Raw genomic sequence first — 23,739 nt, 5'->3', positions numbered from 1 at the left:
AACGCAAAAACAGCGATATATATATATATATATTTATAAAGGGAGACATTCATATTGTCAGCATATATACAATGGCCTCATTGCGTTTATTAATAGTTTACAGTCCTTTTCTTCCAACATCGTGCAACAACCGTTGGAAAGTTGAATAACTTAGGATGATAAAAAGTATAACTCCAACAACAAGTTGTCAGCAATGTGTGTAGTTTCATGTGTTTTTAAAAGCTCAGTTATTGACTTCTTTGTGCAAATTGCGCCACGATGCCTTCTGAACGGAGAATTTGTGCTGCATGGAGATACCACAGGTAACATTTTTGATAGCTTTAGTAAGTTGTCTGTTTAAATACATTTTTCACATGTCATTCAATATATGTTTATCACAATGTGTCAAGACGGATGCAGTAACTTGACCTCCTCCCTGTCAGGTCGCTCATAATGGTGCAGGGTCCACAAAGACTTGGTCGAAGATGAGGTCCATCAAGTTGGCCACGTAGGGCTGTGCAATGGTAAAAAAAGCACAACAAAAAATGTGGTTTAGATTAGTATATGCATGTAAAAAACTGAAACTTCTTTCTAATTTTTTTATTTTATATTTGTAAATAGTTGCATAATAAATATTTTAAACACTTACGGAATGTGGGGTCAGTCTTTACTGGTTTTGCTCACTAATTAGTAAGTATGTGAGGTGCTGGCCTGTAAAGAAGAACACATAGTTAGAACAAAATCATCTCAACTTAGTATTCGGGATGAGAAAATACTATTTGGATAAATATAGTCTGAAATCCCAAAAGATGGGGCTAAAACTCTCTATTTAGCAACACTCTCTATTTAGCAAAACTCTCTATTTAGCAAAGCTCTTTGCTTAGCCTTTTCCAATCTGAGTTAGTTTTGAACCGTAACGTGCATGCTGTGTTTCTGACTCAATACAGATGATGTGTTGGAGAGGGGCTGAGCTCAGTAGACTGACTGTAATGAGTGCTAGCCACTAATTAGTCTGTTGCTAGAGGTAAGGCCTTGTCAACAACAACAGACCGACCGGGCTTTAGCTCAGTTTTACTCGTGGTGTGTGTCCCCCCTCGCATACATACAGAGTGTTGTATCCTAACACACCCCCATTTATATTCATGTGCGCAAACAAGTAAACACACAAAAGCTTTTACATATAACGCTGCAAAACACGGCATGTCTCATTAGCGTAGCGTAGCGTAGCGTAGCGTAGCGTAGCGTAGCGTAGCTTACAGATCGATGATATCTGATCGTTCTTACAGACTACAATCACAAAAGCGTTTACATATAACGCTGGAAAAAACGGCACTTGCCTACAGAAGATTACGTTTGTTATTATAACTTACTCAATATGATTGTAGAGGATACAAAATACTAATAAATAGGAGAATAAATACTTGTGTTATCGCCTAGGGCGTGGCTTTACAGCCTTCACACAGATCGCCATTACGGCAGTATGTCTGAACATGTTAGCAAATGCCTGATAATTCAAATGACAAAGCAAAGACTGTGGAGCGTACAAAATAAAATGCTACAAAAATATATAAACACCTAACCGATTACTATTTGGGTTTGAGGCGACATTGATACGGCGAAGCTACATGATACATGCTACAAGCTAGAAATAGCTTTATCAGGAAAAACACCGCTAAATAAAAACGTACAGCTTCAAAATTGGATGTGTCCTCACTGGCCTGGTCCTGGATGGTTGGTATTGATCCCGACTTTAGCATTACTTTGGAGGCATATCTGTGTTGGACTTGAGACAAGTTCATAAACATGTCCGTCGTAAAATGTTTGGAACACACAAACAGAAATCTGCCGTGGTCTTCTGGCACATGTCCCTTGTAAATGAAGTCTAGCCACAGATTCATTTCTTTTTCCACTGATGGCATTGCATGCAGTCCCCTGTCCCGAGTCTTGCAGCCAACAACAGCACAACGTTTAACTATCTTAGACATCCTGGCAAGAGCAGGCAAAAACACAGATGTGGGTTGATTTAGCCTGCCGATAGCCTATATGCGAATGAGAGGTTTGGCAATGCACGTGGCCGTGGCTCATTCCCCTGATAGGTGTAGAGTTGACCAATAAGCCGAGGACTTCTCTGTGACGTAGAAAAGTATTGAAATCTGGATCCGTTTTTTTCAGATCCGTTGCAGCCCCTTTTTTAGAGATTTGGCGAAGGAGGAAAATAGAGAGGGTTGTGTTTTCTGACACTTGGTGAGTTCCCTGGAACACCGGGGACACATATTCATGTATAAAAGACGTACAAAGGTGCATTTTGCATGATAGGTCCCCTTTAAAGTGGCATCCTGGAGGGTGGAGGCTGTGTGACTTGTGGAGCAGATTTAGAGAGTCCCTAAAGAGCAGTCAGGGGAGGCAGGGGAGGCAGAGCCTCACCTGTCATACTCCAATGTAACGGAAAAACAACTAAAGAAAAACTAAATAGTAATAATAATAAAAAGTCTCCACTGATCTGTGTTGTTGTAAGTGTGATTTCTGTATGATTCCAATCGCTTTTTTTAGTCAAAATCAGCAAATTTGCCGAGCTCCGCTACAACTACGGCTAGCGATGAGAAGCGAGGCAGGGACGAGCTCTGCCTCTCGTAAGCCCACAGAAACTGGCTGGAAAGCGGGCCCTAAGCGCATGCCTGCACCATCTCACTGTATGTCACCAATGTAATGTTTGTAGATCCCTTTATTACATTTATCCTCGCCATCCATAGTCTCTAAATAACTTTCTACGCAGAGACGGTAGACGCAAACAACAAACTAGACTATTGAAACTAGACGAAGATAAGGAGGACTTTTACAAAAAAGTAATAGAGATTGTTGTCCAGAAGGATAGCATGGACTTCATCTTCAAGTCTAGGTAAGACCCCAATTGTAATGAAAATGGGATCTTACTAAGAAAGAACAATCCAATATTTAGATTTTGGATATCATTTTGTTGAACGGTCTGTTTAAAAAAAAGCTTTTGAAAATAACCGAACATTTCTATTAAGATCAAAATATAATATTTGTAAATCTGACTCTGAAAGAGTCAGTGCCTCACCAGCCATGAACCTCACAGCACGTCACTGCTAAAGAGTGTAGCGCACACACACACACACCATTTCCAATATGCTAATTCATCAACACTCACATCACACACACATGACCGTAAGTCATAATTATTACCAACTTTTCATCTATTTTCCAAAGACGAATATGCTTCCATTCGAGAGAATAGATGTGAGGATTAAGACAATACACATACATATGCAATGCTGAATTTGCTTTATTATCAATGTGTATTCCCTCTTTACTGGAAGCATGGTTGCTGTCTGGAACAAAACCAGGGACATTTTGGTTAAATGACATGCATCATATACCCACTCCCTATTTCCATCCCGTCGTTTTATTTTAGGATTCTGTGTTTTCTCAGGCCGGACATGAGCTGTGTGTCCAGTGTGGGGATTGTAGAAGTGCTCAGATTACCCATCTCTCCTCTTCTCAGTCACAGTCCCCTATTTTGAAAGCTCTAACTTTCTGAAACCATCCATAAAACCCTCTCATGTTGAACCTGAGACCTGCACAATAATAGCCTCATGAGATGGAGCAGTAAATGGAACTGAGAAGTAGAGAGGATACATGTATGCACCTTTGTCTGCTGAAGTGGAAAACATTGACCCAAGTCTAAATCATTGACGAATAGCGAGGGGGAAAGCACTTGAAGAGATACTCTCGGAGAATTACAGCTGATTTCTTTCCTCAGCAGAGGGAGGAAAACAGTGACGTTTGTTCTGACGTTCTGACTTTAAAGCTGTACCACTCAACAAAGAGTTACAAATATATTTCCTGCTGTAATACTTAACACAGCTTTTCATATTTTCTTTTTAATTATAAGTTCTGATTTGATTTGAAGTGTCAAAACATTGATTTCCAGTGGTTGTGGATATTTTTATCTTGAGAGAATTCACTTTTTTACTTTTCTATCATAAGATAAGCACAAACTTTAGAAACTTAAGAAACACAGAAAATTCTTCATCCTTATTTAATCTGGTTTTAGTGTGATGGGAGGATTAGTTATCTCTGGAAGGTTAAAGCAGGTTATGCGGATGATAGCAGATTTGAATTAATTAAAATTCCACCTCATATCTCAAAGGACTTAATATTACCTCTACGTTTGCTATTTTAACTGAAATAGCAATTATCCTCAAGAAAGGATATCATTCTCAAAAGCCTCAACACCATGCCCGTGTCTCTGGGCACTATCATTGTCTCCACACAGGTCAAACTGTCTTCATCCTGGGCACTTCATTCCCTTCATTAGTCTGACTCTCTGTAAATCTGTCCACAAAGATTTGACATAAACTCAAATTTGTTGCACTTTGAAGTCTGATTAATTCGCAATTACTGTGAGGAAAAGAAAGAGAGGCGAGGATAGGACAGTGAGAATGAGTGGGTGTAGAAAGGAGACAGGGAAGTGACCAGTGGCGGTGCAGTTTGCAGACAGTAATGTTGTCTGATTATGATTTTAGCTGAGGAGTCAGACAACTGATATTTTGTGTCTTTTAGCATGGTCATTTGATGCCTAATAAATGACAGTTAGTATTAGTGCAACTGAATTATATCCACAAATACTTGTGTGAAAGCCTGTTTATCGGTTGAAACCTCAGAGGTGGAGCACACTGACAGGCTGAGCTTTAATGAAAGGCTGACATATCTGCGGAGGAGGTTACGGGGGGTGGGGGTAAAAGATAGGATTGCTCATTGTAAAGACGATTTACTGAGTCGCGTCCATCATTACGAAGAACATGGCAAAAAGACAGCTTTACTAGGCTGTTAAGAACAGAGCGAGGCAAAGGGTTCAGACATAGGGCTAAGGATTGAGTTATGAGAACAGATATGTAAAGAAGTTCATCTTCTCAGCAATGAGACTGGAAGCAGACACTCCACATCATCTAATAGAGGTCAACCTTTGCAGTGTGCGGCTAATCATTCACAGCAGAATCACAATACTCTGGGATTAGACTCTTACTACGCTTGGGCACAAAATTATGTCACGTTTCTGGTATTTCTTCACACAGGGTATTTTAAGAGCAACGGAAAACCAAGTTTTAGCTTTAACATGTCACCCGCAGTTTGACATCCTGTTTTTATCCTATAAAAAATGTGTACACTGTTTCTGTCTGCCTCCCCCCTGAGATTGCTTTTCTGTTTATCCAGGAATTAAATAGATCTTTAGGGAGTGTTGTTAATGACACTTAGTTAGACGGCTTGACTATAGAAGCGGGGGTCGGGCTTAGCAGACCAAGTGTCAATTGCAGTAAATCAGGGGCGGGGAACCTCCGGCCTCCGGGCCGTATACGGCCCGCGAGACAATTTGGTACGGCCCTCGAGGTAATTTATAAACACACGCAAAAAAAAAAAGAAAATAAGAAATCTAGACCGCAAAAAAATTAAACAAGCGAGTGCCTGTTTTTCCTGGCCAAGGTCAGGGTCCTTGAATACAACACGAGCTTCACGTGTCATCACGTGGTATATCTCTCGACTGACAGGGGTGCAGTTCTGACGGAGAGCACCAGAACGCAGCTCCAGCACTTCAAAAATTGCAGTACTTACCGATAAGGAGCCTTGTATGCCGCAGTTTCTGCGTCTTTAGTTGAAAGCCCAGTGGCGATCTGTTCATCTGTCATACTGATCATACAGTCAATCACTTTGTTGTTATTAGCATCTGGTTAGCTAGCTATGCTAACGAATATAAGACGCTTTTTCTACAACCAGTGAGGTAAAGGCACATCTTTATATGATCATTATAGTTATAAAAAAATAAGAGAATAAAGGTATAAAATACTATATGGCAGTAAAAAAAAAGTTGTTATTAATAAAGAAGAATACAGTTTGAATTGAAGTGATTTGTCAAATATTCATAAAGAAAAATAAATCTGCTTCCAGTTGTGTATATGGGTGTTGAGAGATGTATCCATAGATCTCCTAATTTTGCTCTCAAAGTGCACCAGATTGATGCTTTTAACTTCAACATTTTAAAACAAATCTTCCCGGGGGAGCATGCCCCCCGGACCCCCCTAGAGGAGGTTAGGTCCCCCCCCCACTTAAATCATGTTCACATGGATAGGAAACTAAATACATTTGGACACATCTTGTGTCCATATCTTTCTGTTTTGGTGGTCACGCCACACCGTGCACGTGCATGCATACAGTCATGGTGAGATATCTGGATTAAGAGGTTGCTTTTTCTTTGCACAGAATGAAATGAATGGGCTGTGATTTTAGTTTTTTTAAGCAGAGGTCAATAATTTGTACGGCCCTCTGAGGATATTGTAAAAATTGAAATGGCCCTTGAGAGGAAAAAGGTTCCACACCCCTGCAGTAAATGGTCAGTCATCAGCCAACTTTACCACTACTTATAGTCAGACTTAGCAGGCCCCGTCCACACGGAGACGAAAACGAACCGAGGTTGATATCAAAAAAGTCTTCCATTCACGCGGAATCGGCACAAGAAACGTGTCCGTCCACACGAGACCGTTCGACCTGCTGGAGACGCTGTAGTACATATGCCGGGCCTGTAAGTGGCGCTGTACTTCCGCCACAAAATACACCAAAAGCAGCAAATAAGACCCCCCGAGCATGGTTGCCTGGTTGCCCTTCTGGTTATTCTCCAGCTAAATCCACCGCGGAGAACTACATTTTAGCAACTTGTAGTTCATGTAGTTCTCCATGTCCACTTGTTGCTGATGGTTGTGGTAGAGGAGCTGTAGATTTTGCACTAACATCTGTAGCATGGTCAGAAGCGTCTGGAGCACGAACGCAACCCTGATCCGCCATTGTTGTTGTTGTTTGCGAAACGCAGCAGCAATGGTGCGGGTGACGCAGGGGTGAGCAGGAGAGGTGGGGAGAGGCGGGGCTATGATTGTTTAGGGCAGGGGTGCCCAACCTTTTTTGAACCGAGAGCTACTTTTAAAGTTGCCAGTCTGCTGAGAAAAGAAAATACTCTGAACCCTTTCTTTGCCATGATATAAAAATAGTGTTGCTACAAAAGTATAAATTAGGCTTACTAATAAGACAACTCAGATCTGAAGCTACACAGGAATCTGCTGCAACAGTGCAATAAAAAAGACAAAATTAATAGAATCAAACCCTTTTTTTGTTGCATTTTAGTAGAGTATAAAAAGAAATGCCTTTAAAATAGGATGCAAGCAACACTAGTTTCTTAACGTGAATTGATAATAGACTATAATCAATTTAAGTTTGCATTCTTATACCATTTTGTACAATAATTATAATGAATGAGTTCAAACAAACTAAAACTTACAGCTGATTAATAACAGTATCTAACTTGAGTTTTTATTATATCAAAAACCTGTTGAAATGCTACTGTTATTTTTAATGTCCCCCAAAAGCGCGTCGGCAGCGTCCAGGAATGCTTCTTTCACAACTTCGCCGTCTTTGAAAGACTTGATAAGAACGTGACTGACACGATAAGATGCTATGGTAGCAGCCTTGCTCTTGTTGTTGGGCCTGGTGAAAATGGACTGCTGTGCATTTAGCTGTCCTTTCAGGCCCCTCCCCTTTTGGGAGCGTAGGGCAGAATTTGGGGGGAATTCCGTCTCGTAGCGTTTGTGCACTGTTTTGAAATGCCGCTCCTAAATGACCCTTCTTCGATAAAGCCACACTCGCATTGCAGGGTAGGATTTTCACCGGCGGCCATGACGGTCATGCCGTCATTGCCCCTCGGTCTGGCCGTGAAGCCCTGAAAAGAATTGTACGTCCTACGGCCACCATGGCCTGTGTGCCCCTGATACTGTTTAAATCTCGATGTTGCTTTAAAAGCGTCAGAACAGTGGTTTCTGAACTGCATTATGCTGCGTTCACAACGGACGCGATGCGAATATTCTCATCGTTCTAGCCACTGGAGTTTCACTGTGGCTGTCAGCTGTTTACTCCTGTCATTCAAACAGGATGCGCTGGAGAGGGGGCGGGGCTTATATCCATGTAAATACTGTGGTGGAAACCAACTACGATACAATTTATTTTACCGTGATTTAATTGTAATTAACGTTTCAAAATGATGCCGAAGTAACTAAATACTGATAACGGTTAGTAAAAACCATGCTTTGACAAGTGTGCATACAAGACGGCAGGCGGAAAACTTTTAAAATGCGTGTTCTCTGAATTGAGTGATCTCCATTCGATTAGATCAGGCTAAACAAACCTGTATCTGCTCCGTCCAAATTCACAACAACGTCCTAAAGACAGAATTAAAGCAGCGACTGTATTCACCATGACACAGACAGTCTGTGGTTTGTACATGTTTAACTTTTGTCTAGTTTCTGAACAGATATGAGGAGCTGTGAGGAGTTGATTAAAGAGACTCTCTGTATGCTTGTTCATACAGTTGAATGTTTGAGCTTCACTGTGCACTGCTGAATGATATATGTGCAGAGTTTGACCCTTGAAGGCTGTTTCTTCTGCTCTGAAATGGAATATATTTGTTACATATTAATATAATTTTAGTTTTTTTGATTTGATTTCGGATTTGTGAATGGGAGAAGTAGATGGAAAAAATACCAAACACTAATTATTCAAAGTAGTGTATTTCCTTTTATATACGGTAATACTAAGGAGGCATAGGCCTATATGATGATATAATGTTTGACATTATTGATATTAAAAAAGTAATTTGTTTCCCATGTCATTTGGGTGTTTTTCTTATCAGAAAGTGAAGTTATTTATTTGTAAACTCCAAATCCAAATGTTTCCCTCAATGGCCTTTGTGCCCTGGCATGTGGCCTTTGCGCCCTGAAAAAATGTGTGACACCAAAGGCCAAATGGCCTTGCCCCTAAAATGACGAAAATCCAAGCCTGGTTACCAGACGTTCCCACTTTGGGATGCATTATCGTTTGAGGGCTCCGTTTCCGCGGTTCCGTTACGGCCTCATGTGGACGAACCGTCCATACGATCAAGAACTATAGCGGATAACACCCGTTTCGTCTCCGTGTGGACGGGGCCTTATATTCTTAGCTGATGTTTTGAGGCTAAAATCATTTTATTGTTGTTTTCACAGTTACCAAATATGCTAATTTACAAGAAATGGATGTGGAAAAGCAGATACAGAATGTGTTGTTGTCATACAGTGTAACAAACCTTTATTTGTATTTTACGAAACTTTTTTTTTTTTAAACTTAATCCAGAAATAGAACAGCAGTAGCATATTTTTCTCCAAGGTAGTGTGAGTTTCCATTGCTGGCACATATACAGGTATAAGCCTCCTCTGTGGGTCTCATGTCTCTTTGTGTCCCAGCACAGCGTCGTAGATCTTCCCGGTGAGGCGGTGCTGGGTGCCGGAGAATCCGGCGGCAGTCAGCAGGGCAGCGTACTGAGCAGCTGTCCTCTCTCTCCCCTCCGTCTGCACCAGCATGTTCAGGGAGAAGAGCTGCACCGTCACCGGGCCGGAGCCGTCCTCATCGAGCAACGCCTCCACCAGCAACACAGCACCTCCTGCAGGACCGACCCCAACGTCAGCTATGTTTTATTACTCCTGTCTTTTGATATTTTGGGTATTTCTTTCCCTTATTTCTTTTTTTTGTGGCAAAGCTCAGCTAGTTAGCGATAGCTTCTCTGCTTCTCATAGACCCTATTATACTGTTTTACATCAATATATTATAGGTCTCGGACAAAACATGACTCTGAAGTGTTTGGCTCCAAATACCAAACAGATTGTGCATTTTAGCATGCCAAGGGAGGCTGTGGCTCAGTGGTTTAGTGCGTTGATCTTTGGATCAGGGGACCATCCCCACTGCAGTATTCATGTCTAGGACACTTCACCCCAAATTGCTCCTGTGAGGATTGCCCACAGTATTGAATGTATGTTAGTCGCTTTGGATAAAAGCGTCTAACAAGTGAGATGTAATGTAGTCCAACACAGGTGTAACTAATGTTGTCAGTTAATTCATTGTGCTGCAGTAATGGTGGATTAATAAAACATCATTAATTTTATGAGAAACACCTGGGTATTTCTTTTTATATCATTTTAAAACTTCTGAAAAGGAAAAGAAAAAGATAAACAATTTCATACTATGATTATTCTTTGTTCAATGCAACAAGGCCTGCTTGGTTTATTCCTTTGTTTTTCGTACTATTTCCTCTGTACACACACCCATACACACCAATGCCCATTATTAAAACACATAAGAGGGATTTCGGCCTCCTCATAGCGCCTGCTGCTTTTGTGTGTGTGTGTGTGTGTGTGTGTGTGTGTGTGTGTGTGTGTGTGTGTGTGTGTGTGTGTGTGTGTGTGTGTGTGTGTGTGTGTGTGTGTGTGTGTGTGTGTGTGTGTGTGTGTGTGTGTGTGTGTGTGTGTGTGTGTGTGTGTGTGTCTTTGATCAAAGTCACAAGGACAGATTTTTCTGGGATCAGGTGCATTGTGGGATACAATCTGCCATCTCATTTCACGCTGAGAGGGAAAAATACAGACAGACAGAGAGACTCACTCTCTCTCCTCACACACACATACACACACACACACACACACCTGGTTTGCAGGCGTTGTAAACTCTAGTGAGTAGCTCTATGCAGCGTTCGTCTGTCCAGTCGTGGAGGATTCTGGCGAGGATATAGAGGTCAGCTTCTGGCAGGGGGTCTTTGAAGAAGTCCCCTATAAACACATACACACACATTTTGAATGCACTGAATTTCTAAGCCATTAATTCTGTTGACAAGGCTTCCAGTAATAAGACAATTATTCTATTAGTGGGTTAGATACTGTACTCAAACATAATTAACTCAAAGGAACAGGGTCTGTTGTAATCACATTATTTCAAAAGTGTATGACCTTACAACATATTTACAAATAATTGTTTACCCTGTATAAATAGTAATAAAATGAATATGTTTGTTTGCGTGTTCACCTTTCGATTACTTATCCTTGCTATCCATTAAAAGTGTATCTACATCAGGTAAAAACTACGCACTGGCTCAGCAGGCAGGCTCGCATGCATTTGTGTACATGTGTGTGTGTTTGTTTGTGTAAATAACTGCACTTGAACTGTCTGTATAGAATTATAAAAGTAAAGGAATTACGCACAGTTGAGGTGGCGTTACCTTCGTGGAAGGTAATCCTCTGGTTGGCCTCGGTGACAAAGTGTTCCCGCGACGTACACACCACCTTGGGGAGGTCGAAGATCGTCACAGTGCATTCTGGGTAGGCTGACGTGCACTGCTTGGCTAATGCTCCACTGCAGCCTGGACAGAGAAAAAAAATAGAGTTACATGAGTTCATTAGTCAAATGAATACACACAACCTTTATTAACAAGTTAGTACACACCGTGCACACAAACACACACCGTGCACACAGTCAGACGAGTGGAACTGATGATTTCAGATATGTACCAATTATTTATTTACATGATTTGTATTCGGATGTATGTCACAGCTTGGTGGAAATATGGTTCATTAACATTCATGCCAATAATGAATCAGAGTCAATTTATACAAAAATCTTATATGAAAACGAATCTAATGAAAGCTAACACAAGGACAACATTTGATAGTATTGTTATCTGACAAAGATGGACTTCACTTGCTTTTGTTTACACATGACATTTTTACATTTCAATACAAATATCCTTTTAAGCTGCATGATGGCATTGTCGATCTGTCCATTACTTTGGTCCAGATTGAAATATCTCAACAACTACTGGAAGGATTGTGATGGAATGTGGTTGTCACCTTAATTGTATCCAGGGAATGAATGCTATGTTATGCTCTAGTGCAGGGGTGGGGAACCTTTTTCCTCTCAAGGGCCATTTCAATTTTTTCAACATCCTCCGAGGGCCGTACAAATGATTGACGTCTGCTTAAAAATACTAAAATCACAGCCCATTCATTTGGCCTTTCTTTCATGCTGTGCAAAGAAAAAGCAACCTCTTAATCCATATATTTTACCATGATTCGCGCATGCATGCACGTGCACAGTTGTGGCATGACCACCAAAACAGAAAGATATGGACACAAGATGTGTGCAATTTAGTTTCCTATCCATGTGAACATGATTTAAGTGTGGGGGGGGGGGGGGGGGGGGGGGGCCTAACCTCCTCTAGGGGGGTCCGGGTCGGGGCGTGTTCCCCCGGGAAGATTTTTTTTTAAATGTTGAAGTTAAAAGCATCAATCTGGTGCACTTTGAGAGCAACATTAGGAGTTCTATGGAAACATCTCTCAACACCCATATGAAACAGAACTGGAAGCAGATTTTCTTTTTCTTTATGGATATTTTACAAATCACTCCCCTTTCGAACTGTATTCTTGTTTATTAATGACAACTTTTTTTTACTGTCATATAGTATTTTATACCCGTTTACTGTATTCTCTTATTTTTTTATAACTATAATGATCATATAAAGATGTGCCTTTACCTCACTGGTAGTAGAAAAAGCTTCTTATATTCGTTAGCATAGCTAGCTAACCAGATGCTAATAACAACGTTATTGACTGTATGATCAGTATGACAGATGAACAGATCGCCACTGGGCTTTCAACTAAAGACACAGCCACGCAAAAACTGCGGCATGTGTACGGCTCCTTAGCGGCGTTCAGGTGCTCTGCTCTCCGGCAGCTCTAAACCCCTGTCGGACGAGACATATACCACGTGATGACACGTTAGGCTCGTGTTGTGTTCAAGGACCCTGACCTTGGCCAGGAAAAACAGGCACTTGCTTGTTACATATTTTGCGGTCTTGATTTCTATTTTTTTTTCTTTTTTGCGTGTGTTACCTCGAGGGCTGTATTAAATTGTCTCGCGGGCCGTAGGCCTATACGGCCCGGGGGCCGGAGGTTCCCCACCCCTGCTCTAGTGCCATCACTAGGGTTCTCTTTTTGGTTCTTTATTGAAATGCCTTAATAGGTTATCAGTTTGATTGGTGCAGACATTAATGATCTTCAGAGGATCAAATGTATCACTTTAGGGAACGTCCAACTTTTTATCTAGCGCCATCATCAAGTCACACACACACACACACACACACACACACACACACACACACACACACACACACACACACACACACACACACACACACACACACACGCACACACACACACACACACACGCACACACACACAAGGGTGGCAGCAGGGATTTAATGTGGAAACTATGAATATGTCACCTTGATGCTTTGGAAGCACACTTATCAGTGTTCATGCTTCACAAAGCAAACTGAATATTAAACAGACAGAGAATGAGAGATGAAGTGTGTGAGACAGATAGATGAAGAATGCATGAATGGGACAGAGTGATGGAAAGGCAGGGAGGTAGAATACAGGATCAAAGGATCTCACTTTTAACAAACCTACAAAGCTAACCAGATCTCTCTGTGTGTGTGTGTGTGTGTGTGTGTGTGTGTGTGTGTGTGTGTGTGTGTGTGTGTGTGTGTGTGTGTGTGTGTGTGTGTGTGTGTGTGTGTGTGTGTGTGTGTGTGTGTGTGTGTGTGTGTGTGTGTGTGTGTGTGTGTGTGTGTGTGTGTGTGTGTGTGTGCACTTGTGTACAGGTCCCGTGGTGCCTTCCTCCTCACATGACCTCCTGACTATCAGTCTGTATTTTTACAAGACTTTCTATTTGTTTTCCCAGACAAACACACACACTGGCCTCTCACATCAAACAGGGGTTAGCAGAGGAGAAAAATCAAAGAGCAGTGAGGAGGAGAAAAACCAAACACAGCACACTGTCCGAGAACCCGAGAAAAACCTGGCTGCCTCAGTTTGTTAATAGAGTCCTGTGACTGGCGTTTGTTACATTCTGTTATATTAGTTGTAATTATTGCCGTCCTTTTATTTGTATTCTGTATGTTATTTGATCTGTCTTATATACATGTAGTATACGTGTACATGTGTGTGCAGTTTAATTGTAAAAATCTAGTGTATTCGCACTACTACTATGCTATAGTGTTGGCTATATCGCTAAATATTGCAAATTAATGTTATAAATATGGCCGGGACTTTAACGCGTTAATTAAGATGAATTAATTACACAAAAATTAACGCGTTAAAAAAATTAACGCATTTTAATCGCACTTTAATCGCACTTATTTTTGCACAGCGGAACGTTTCTCACTGGATGAGTTTCAGGCGTATCGATTATACTGGAGCACCAACTAACGTTCATGACTTCAGCATGGGACTTCAAACAACAACAAACCACGGTGAACAATAGTCAAACATGAACGAACAAGCTGATGAGACCGCTTTGGTCAACACATCCTCACTCCCAGGTCGGCCTATGTTGACGTTATGTCAAGTCCCCTGCCGGCTTTTTCCAACGCAAGGGGGGGGGCCTTAGCGTCCATTTTCAACGCAAGGGGGGGGGGCCTTAGCGTCCATTTTCAACGCAAGGGGGGGGGCCTTAGCGTCCATTTTCAGCTTTCCGGGATGTCCATGTGCTTCTATGGACGCTCATGGAAGCACGGCATTCATTTGTGTCGACTGCCCTTAAAGGCAATGTGAGCGTCCATTCTCATTGGATAGCGGAGAATTGTACACCCGGAAGTAAATATTCCCCTTACTGACGATTGATTTTACAGTGATATCTGCACTACTCATCGACTAAAAAACACCAGATTATCCTTTTTAATTACACAACATTGATTGGTTTAAATTGTGTGCAATGCTTTTGTATTTTTCCCCTTCGATTCGGAGAAACAAATCTTTTTTCGGAGTAAATGATGGCAGAAGACACTACACTACCCAGAATCCCCAGCTATCATTTCTCCCTGCAGAAAAAGAAAACATGGCCGAACTTCGTTTTATTCTGGGTGTAAAATGCCTATTTTAAAGTTAGTTTGGCTATTAAAATGCGTTTTGATGTCATTTGATGCGAGAAATATGAGTTGTTATTTCAGATTATGTGTGCAGTGGATGTACATGATCTTTAGTTTGCTAGTTATTACGAAGATTACTTCAGGAAATTGCGTCCAACGTTTTCATTGTTACCAAGGTGGTTGCTAGGGACGCTGCTATCGATATTATTTCTGTTATGTTGTGTAACTGTTTAATGGTGTTATCTTTATTGCTACCCCCTTCCCCGTCAATGTATCGTGTTGGTCCACAGCGCAAACATATTAGTTAACAAAATCCGCATCTAAAGATACGTTATTTCCCCCTGTGCAATTCCAGTCTCACATCTCACAGCACATCGTCATTAACAAATACCGGAAACAGACCGAAAACGTTTAAAGAAAATAAAATAATACCTTATTCCGAGTGTGCTTGCTTTTCTCTTTGAAAGTCATCACATAACGGCATTGTAATACACGGTTCGGCTGCATTAAATATTACATATCTGCCGTAGTTCTGTATTTATAGAGCCCTGATGAGAAGACAAACATGAGGAACTGAAAACGTGACGTGGATCATAAATATATCAGCCATTAAACAACATCTTACATTTCTTTTCACACAATACGTCTCTTTGCCGTATCAACACTAATTCGGCTCACTTTTATATTTGATCCAATTGGTAGATAGGCTGTATTTACACCATAAAGGTGCACAGATGATATAAAGAGACACCTGGTGGTTAAAGCATGTTATTGAATTTCATTATTTTTATTATTAGATATTAATAGGATCCCTATAAAGTATATTCATTACTCGTTATTCTCTACTAATAGTTAATTAAAGACTGTATATAATGACTATTTTGCACATCCCGTTCAAGATTTCAAGATTTTCTAAGGTTTATTGACAGATCATATAGGCCTACACAACTATGGTGTAGTTCTGCACTGAATGAAACTTGGGTCGCAGGTTCCTCAATAGTGCATTACAAGACATCTATCAATATTTGTGCATACCTCCAGCAATGTTAACTATGTTGAAGCACTTATTTTAACTGATATTATACATAATGTATTATGCTCTTATAAGATGTATGCAGATATTTCATCTCCGGCCTTGTCAGGTATTGAACAATCAATAAATAAAGAACACAGAATTGTTAAATATAAAACACAGAATTTGTGTGATTATACTAAATGATTTTCAAATAAACACCACTGCAGATTTAACTGTTACACATGCTGATGTAACGCAAATGTTCCAACTTGGGATCAATAAAGTATATCTTATCTTAAGCTGATCGATGGCTACTGCCATTTTTGCAAAATATACGTGGTGGACCCGTTCAAATCCAGTTTTGAACAGTCTGCCGTGGTTCCATCCCATTTCAAGTGCTGTTCGAGGCTCGGTAACCCTCGGAGCACACTCTCCAATCACAGAGCTTGAGGACTATCACGGGGTTTGTCAAACAGAGCACATGGTGTAGTCCAAACGATAGCTGGGGATTCTGGGTAGTGTAGTGTCTTCATTGCCTTTAAGGGCAGTTGACACAAACGAATGCCTTGCTTCCATGAGCGTCCATAGAAGCACATGGACATCCCGGAAAGCTGAAAATGGACGCTAAGGGCCCCCCCCTTGCGTTGAAAATGGACGCTAAGGCCCCCCCCCCTCGCGTTGAAAATGGACGCTAAGGCCCCCCCCCTTGCGTTGGAAAAAGCCGGCAGGGGACTTGACATAACGTCAACATAGGCCGACCTGGGAGTGAGGATGTGTTGCTTTGGTCGGCCCCGTGGATGGGACATTTTTGTTTTAAAAAACGGACGGATGGAAGCGTCGACAAGAGCACGGTTGTGTGCAAATTATGCAAAAAAGAATTTGCATATCACCGCAGCACATCAAGCCTAAAGTATCACCTAAATGTAAAGCATGTAGCAGCTAGCGTGGACGTTAGCCCGACTCCGAGTGCAAGGAACCACACCCTGACCCAACCCACACTCAACCAGATGACTGGTTTCAGGGCCAGGATAAGTAAGTCCACGTCTGAGAGAATAACCAACTCCCTGGCTCACTGGATTGCGCTCGACTGTAGACCACTTGGAGTCAAATCCATGTGGAAATTGCTTCTCACTGTTCTCAGGTCAAATATGTATATTTGATTAAAAATGCGATTAATTTCGATTAATTAATTACAAAGCCTCTAATTAATTAGATTAATTTGTTTAATCGAGTCCCGGCTCTAGTTATAAAGTAACATGCCAAAATGCTCTGACCTCATTTTGAACAGAACTTCTACTTCTACTTTCTGCTTAATTATCTATTACGTATTATTTCAAATAGGACTCGTTTCCCAAAGCTTGTTTCTTCTTACAATGATAAAAGCTTGAATGCATGCATTTGCAACCTGATCTCACCAGAATGCGTGACTCCACCACGACTCCTTAACACCACAATGCGTGGTGGAGTCACGAACTTTGTTACATTTGCGTGTCGGCACCACGCAAACAACCCCAATGTAAAGTGAATGAGGCTCCTTTGTCGTGGTGCACACACGCATTTCTACAACGTGCATTGTGTGTAATGCAACTGTTAATTTTATTAAATTAGTTTGTTTTTAAGGAAGGCCAGAGCTTCAGCTGTGTCAAATAGATTGTTCCCTTTAGTTAACGTTATTTAAAAGATAATGATCATGTCTTGTATTACGAGCGTCCATTCCCATTGGATAACGGAGAATTTTACACCCGGAAGTAAGTAGCCTATTCTCCTTACTGTCGATTGATTTTACAGTGATATCTGCACTACTCATCGACTAAAAAACACCAAATTGTCCTTGTTAATTACACAACATTGATTGGTTTGAATTGTGTGCAATGCTTTTGTATTTTCCCCCTTCGATTCGGAGAAACAAATATTTTTTCGGAGTTTTTGGACGGCAGAAGACACTACACTACCCAGAATCCTCAGCTATCGTTTGGGACTACACCATGAACCCCGTGATCAGTCCTCAAGTTCTTTGATTGGTTGACCTCCAACTGCATTCCATATGAAAAAAAACGTTTCGTAAAAGAGAAAATCATACTTTATTCAGCAGTGCTTGCTTTACTCTTTGATAGTCATCACATGAATGCATTGTAATAAATGGTTTGGCTGCATTAAATATTACACATCTGTCTTAGTTCTTTATTTATCTACAGAGATCGGGCATCAGAATACACCGGAAACTATTCTTTTACCGTTCTGTTTTAATTTCACAATAAAGTTAGTAGTAATATTTTGTTTTGATATTATTGTTTTTTATTAACTACTAGACGACTGGGTCATGTTAAGACCATCTTTTTTTGGTTGCTATGGGTTTTTTCCATCGCTTTTGTGTTACAAATATCAAAACAATAACAAAATAATATTCGTCGTAAACTAAACCGGAAACAGCAGTATATTTTATTTTGTTAACACTGTAAACTTGACAGCCTTTTAACCTATGCTTTTAACCCAAACCACCTACTGGTTAAAGCACGTTATTACACGTTTAGAGTAATTGCAATGCAGGAAGATTGTGTTGCTTTTTAATGACTGTTTAAAATGCCTTTTTCTTAATGTCTTTCATTTTTGTAACGCACTTTTGAATGTGTTATATTTTATGAAAACATTCAAATATTAAGAGTACATACAAAATAGTGGGAAAGTAGAAGGTCAATTATATAAATATAGAATAGAAAATATCAAGAAGATACTCAAATGATATCTAGAGTAAAACAGTTTAGTGCCTGATAGGAGGATGTGCTAACTAATAAGGCTTTAATTAAAGAAATGTGCAGAATACGACAGTGTAATGGTGGAAGTATACACACATTGATAGATGTCTTGTAATGCACTGTTGATGAACCTGTGACCCAAGTTGTTCATTCATTGCATAACTACACTGTTGTGTATATGATATGTCAATAAACCTTAGAAAATCTTGAAATCTTGAAAGGGATGTGCAAAATAGCAATTATATACAGTCTTTAATGAACTATTAGAGAATAACGAGTAATGAATATGCTTTAAACGGATCTGCAGATAAATATTTAGTCTTCTCAAGCAACCAACTATCAAATATCTCGCCTGATTGTTGGCACTTGACAATCACCTTCACTGAATTTCATTCAGGTGTAACTAAAGTCTGATTTAAGGGTTGTTTATATTTCACATCATTAATCCAAATCTGTAAAGTAACTAAAATAAATGTAGTGGATTAAAAATACCAGGTTAACTTTAAAGAAAGCCCTCAGGATTATAAAAGACCACCATCACCCCAGCCACAAACGGTTCTGTCTGCTGCAGTCTGGCAGGCGGTACCGCAGCATCCGGACTAAAACCACCAGACACAGAGACAGCTTCATCCCACAGGCCAGAAGACTATTAAACACCTGAACTTAGAAATAACATTCATCTGGCTGCTACTTAGAAATTATTTATCTAATATATCATATTCCAATCACTTGTATATAGACTCTTATTGCACTATTTCACTATTTTTTCTGTGCATCTGTTTTATTGCGTAGCACTGTTGGAGGAGCCTGTGACCTAAGGGGGGGAGGGGGGTAGGACACGTTCGATTCCTGTTTTGAATAGTGTGCCGTAGATGGGTTTCATTCCATTTCAAAGTCCTTTTGGACGCTCTGTGTAAACGTCGCGCATCCAATCACAGAGGTTGAGGACTGATCACGGGGTTTGTCAAGCTAAGCACATGATGTAGTCCCAAACGATAGCTGAGGATTCTGGGTAGTGTAGTGTCTTCTGCCGTCCAAAAACTCCGAAAATATATTTGTTTCTCCGAATCGAAGGGGGAAAATACAAAAGCATTGTACACAATTCAAACCAATCAATGTTGTGTAATTAACAAGGACAATTTGGTGTTTTTTAGTCGATGAGTAGTGCAGATATCACTGTAAAATCAATCGACAGTAAGGAGAATAGGCTACTTACTTCCGGGTGTAAAATTCTCCGTTATCCAATGGGAATGGACGCTCGTAATACAATACAGGGGACATGATCATTATCTTTTAAATAACGCTAACTGAAGGGAACAATCTATTTGACACAGCTGAAGCTCTGGCCTTCCTTAAAAACTAACTAATTTAATAAAAATAACAGTTGCATTACACACAATGCACGTTGTAGAAATGCGTGTGTGCACCAAGACAAAGGAGCCTCATTCACTTTACATTGGGGTTGTTTGCGTGGTGCCGACACGCAAATGTAACAAAGTTCGTGACTCCACCACGCATTGTGGTGTTAAGGAGTCGTGGTGGAGTCACGCATTCTGGTGAGATCAGGTTGTGCATTTGATATACTCCCACATTATGGTATGATTGTGTGTGATGTAAATTACGTGAATATTTTTGCCAAATAAAAACATGAAGCAGATTGCTCTTTGCATTAAAACTAAAAAAACGTTATGCTTCAGAGGCATTAATACTCCCCTTAGAGTTGCAGCAACCTTGAAGTTAATTATTCATTTTCAGACCAAACATACCAATGAAATGCGTGGTAAATGTCAAATTAAAATAAAGTCAGGTGAAGGACTTTCCACAGACAGACAGTCAGTACAGAAACCACCTTCATCATAGTAATGAGAACAATCTGAATGTAGACTCAAGTTATTTTGCGAAAATAAGAAAGAAAGCGAGACAGACGGACAGACAGACAGAGAGACAGACAGACAGACAGACAGACAGACAGACAGACAGTGATAGCGCAGCAGGTGTGTGCGGACACAACAGATGCTGTGTGACAGACAGAAAGTCTTAATGGGACGCTGCAGTCAGTCACTCCCTTCACACTCCTGCTGTGCACACACACACACACACACACACACACACACACACACACACACACACACACACACACACACACACACACACACACACACACACACACACACACACACACACACACACACACACACACACACACACACACACACACACACACACACACACACACACACACCTTAATGCATAAACATGAACACGCAAACCTCCTGCTGAAAAGTCACAGAGGAGAGGAAAGAAAAGACAGGAGGACTGCCCCGGGTCTGTGGGAATGTGCCTTCAGTGGCTTCACAGCTCCCCTGTGTGGTCGGCAGAGGTGTCACACACACACACACACTCGCACAGGGTTTCCGTTAGCCGGTAATTACCGGTTTTTAGCTGGTAAAATTTAATAAAACCTGGTAAATTCAAAACCTGCCGGTCAAAATGTCCGATGCTCCGATCGATTGGCCGCCGATCATTATCGGCCGATATTCACTCTTAATAGTTTGATCGGTGCTCTCTATAAAGGCCGATCAGGAGAGCTGGATCTGATCGATATGGACATAAACGCGAATGAAGTATAACCGGATGCGAGAGAGAGATCAGATCAGCTGCTGCATAATCACCTGAAGCCCCGGCTGCCCCGCCCACTGTTTAGTGAACTGCATGAGAAACTGACGGGCTGCCAGGAGAGAGAGGGAGGGAGAGGATCCGTTTCTCCCGTGTTATTATTCAAAGTTAATGTAAACTTTTGAATAATGTACTTCATCTACTACAAGTAGTTTATTTGAATGTAATAATTATGTTGTTTGCGGAATCATTTATTGAAAAATGAATCTGAATTTTTATGATCTGTTACGATTATAAACTGAAGCAATATAAAAATGACTCCCATTAACTGAGTTTTAAACATCAGCATATCCGGTCCTAGTCCGGTGATTACCTGCCAACGGAAATTCTGCTACACAATTCTTATTATTATTATTGAAACATGACCGGTAAGTTTCAAATTTGTCCAGTAAAATAAATTCTGTCCGGACATTTGACCGGCGAGAAAAAATCCTAGCGGAAACCCTGTCGCACACGTGCGTGCGCACACACACACGTGTGTGAAACAGTGTCAGTATACAGTGCTGTTTCCCTGCCTGACTGAGCCCAAATGTCGCAGTTTTTCAATAATTTAAACAGGAAAAAGCAGACCCACTTTTGTTTTGAAGAATTAATATTACATTTTTCTTCTTGACTCTCTTTTTCTTGATAAATGTTGAGGAACTTTTATCCATTTCAATGATAGATACGCTCAGTCTGGGTCGGAATGTCTGCTGCACAAAGCTTGCTTCTCAACTTTTAACCATGATTCCTGTTAAGCCCCAAAGCCCCCCTCGGCGGGTCCTTTTTTTTCCTTTTCACGACACTGTGTCTCAGGGCATCTTAATATTTAAGAACCTATTAATGTGTTATACCAGATTAACGGGAAGAATCTTAGCTAACTGACGATACAAACCATTTACCAAAACAAAACACAAGTCTCATTAGAAGCATCTAAATGACCCCTGAGCGAAAAATGCTAATGCACTTAGGCACAGAACTCAAGATAAAGATACCCTTATTACTTATCATAGCTGCACATACAAGATATCCGTTTAAAGCTGAGGTTCCACAGATTATATAGGTATAGTATCATCACTGAGTGATCCGAACTCGCGACAGGGGAAGCAAACACAGACATCACAACACGTACCTTTACGGAGATTTTACGGGAGATCGTCTCACCGTAGCTGTCAATCTGATCAAAAGACGTATTCAATGGCATTAAAACGAGAAAAAACGCGGCTGAATCGGTTAATCCATAGGTTGATAATGTTTCTGTTGATTTGAATAAATTATTTATAATCCATAATTCCATTTTTATGTAAAAATCGGAGAGTAAAAGTTAGCTTCTAATGGTAGCCACCAGAGTTATCGCAGCTTCCGGTTTTGGCTATGCGTCAGTCTCACACACACACATTACCAAATAAGGAGTATCTGGGAGTTCCCCTAGATTCCATTGGCTCTGACGGTTAGAAAGAGATGTCAATCAGCAAAATCGAGCAAGGGGGGCCAGAGATATGGAAAATCCATCCAAATGACCCTAGAAGTGGGTTTCTTTTGCTAAATCTCTCTAAAAAGGTCCAATTTCACTTGTTTTGCATCAATCTTGATACAGGGTACTTATTATATGTTGTAGTTTGGATTCCTAAAGCTTTTAGTCTATCATCCCATCATTCAAGGGTGGTTTTCATCATCATCCACTGGTGGTACGCCAGCTCCCGCTAGTGGTACGCGTAGGAATCAGACATATACATTTGTTTTACATTTTATTTAACCTTTATTTAACCAGATGAAAACATTGAGACAAAATCTCATTTACAATGCTGACCTGGCCAAGAAGGCAGCAACGTTACATGTTCTTGCACATAACACAGACATATAAAATACAGAGAACACAACTAAGTAAACAAAAAGACGAAAAGCAGTCACTACATTGTGCACATTCGGGACAATAAGAAAGATACACTACTTATTACTGCAAGAGCAGCTGGTGGTAAGGACTTCAGACAACTTAAAATTAAAACAGGCTATAGGGACAAGTGCCATCAGTTTGAGGCTTGATTGAATAACATTAATTAAAAAATCATACTATCAAAATACTACAACGAATGAAAATAAGCTTGAGATAATTGAAACTGTGGTTTGAATAAATTCTTATAGGCTATTGTTGTTTTTAGATTTAGAAATGAACTTTTTTTTCTTTTTCTGGCGTTGCTAATGACGACCATACTACCCGCGAACGATTAGCGAACGTTGCAAGCAAGCTAAAGAAAGAAGAAAGCTGAATGATGTTGTGAGAGAGGTACAGAGGAGAATATTACCAGCGAAAGTGAATGAGGAGGACAGTCATCAACGAAGTGACTCAGGAAAAAGGCATTTGCGCAAAGAATGGAGAAAAGGCTGTGACAGAGGTCAAAAGCTGAAAAAGCACACACTTGTCCTTAATTGTTATCTTTTTTCTTTTCTTTTTTACTTTTCCACCACAGAAATGGCAATAGCAAACATCAGCAGACTGA

At 40.5% G+C, this 23,739-nt stretch overlaps 1 protein-coding gene across 1 annotated transcript in view; it reads right to left on the bottom strand.

Moving 5' to 3' along the window:
* Positions 1–9,290: 9,290 nt before the first annotated feature.
* asmt (acetylserotonin O-methyltransferase) overlaps positions 9,291–23,739 on the bottom strand; it is a 24,709-nt gene continuing 10,260 nt past the window's right edge. Inside the window, exons 6-8 of the mRNA XM_034110651.1 lie at positions 11,111–11,251; positions 10,542–10,664; positions 9,291–9,508 (exon numbers count right to left, since the gene is read on the bottom strand). Of these exons, the coding sequence (XP_033966542.1) occupies positions 9,291–9,508; positions 10,542–10,664; positions 11,111–11,251 (482 nt within the window). The remainder of the gene's footprint in view (positions 9,509–10,541; positions 10,665–11,110; positions 11,252–23,739) is intronic.

This window comes from Pseudochaenichthys georgianus, chromosome 21, assembly GCF_902827115.2.
Source record: "Pseudochaenichthys georgianus chromosome 21, fPseGeo1.2, whole genome shotgun sequence".
NCBI lineage: Eukaryota > Metazoa > Chordata > Actinopteri > Perciformes > Channichthyidae > Pseudochaenichthys > Pseudochaenichthys georgianus.
This window is presented reverse-complemented; position numbering and strand designations above follow the sequence as displayed.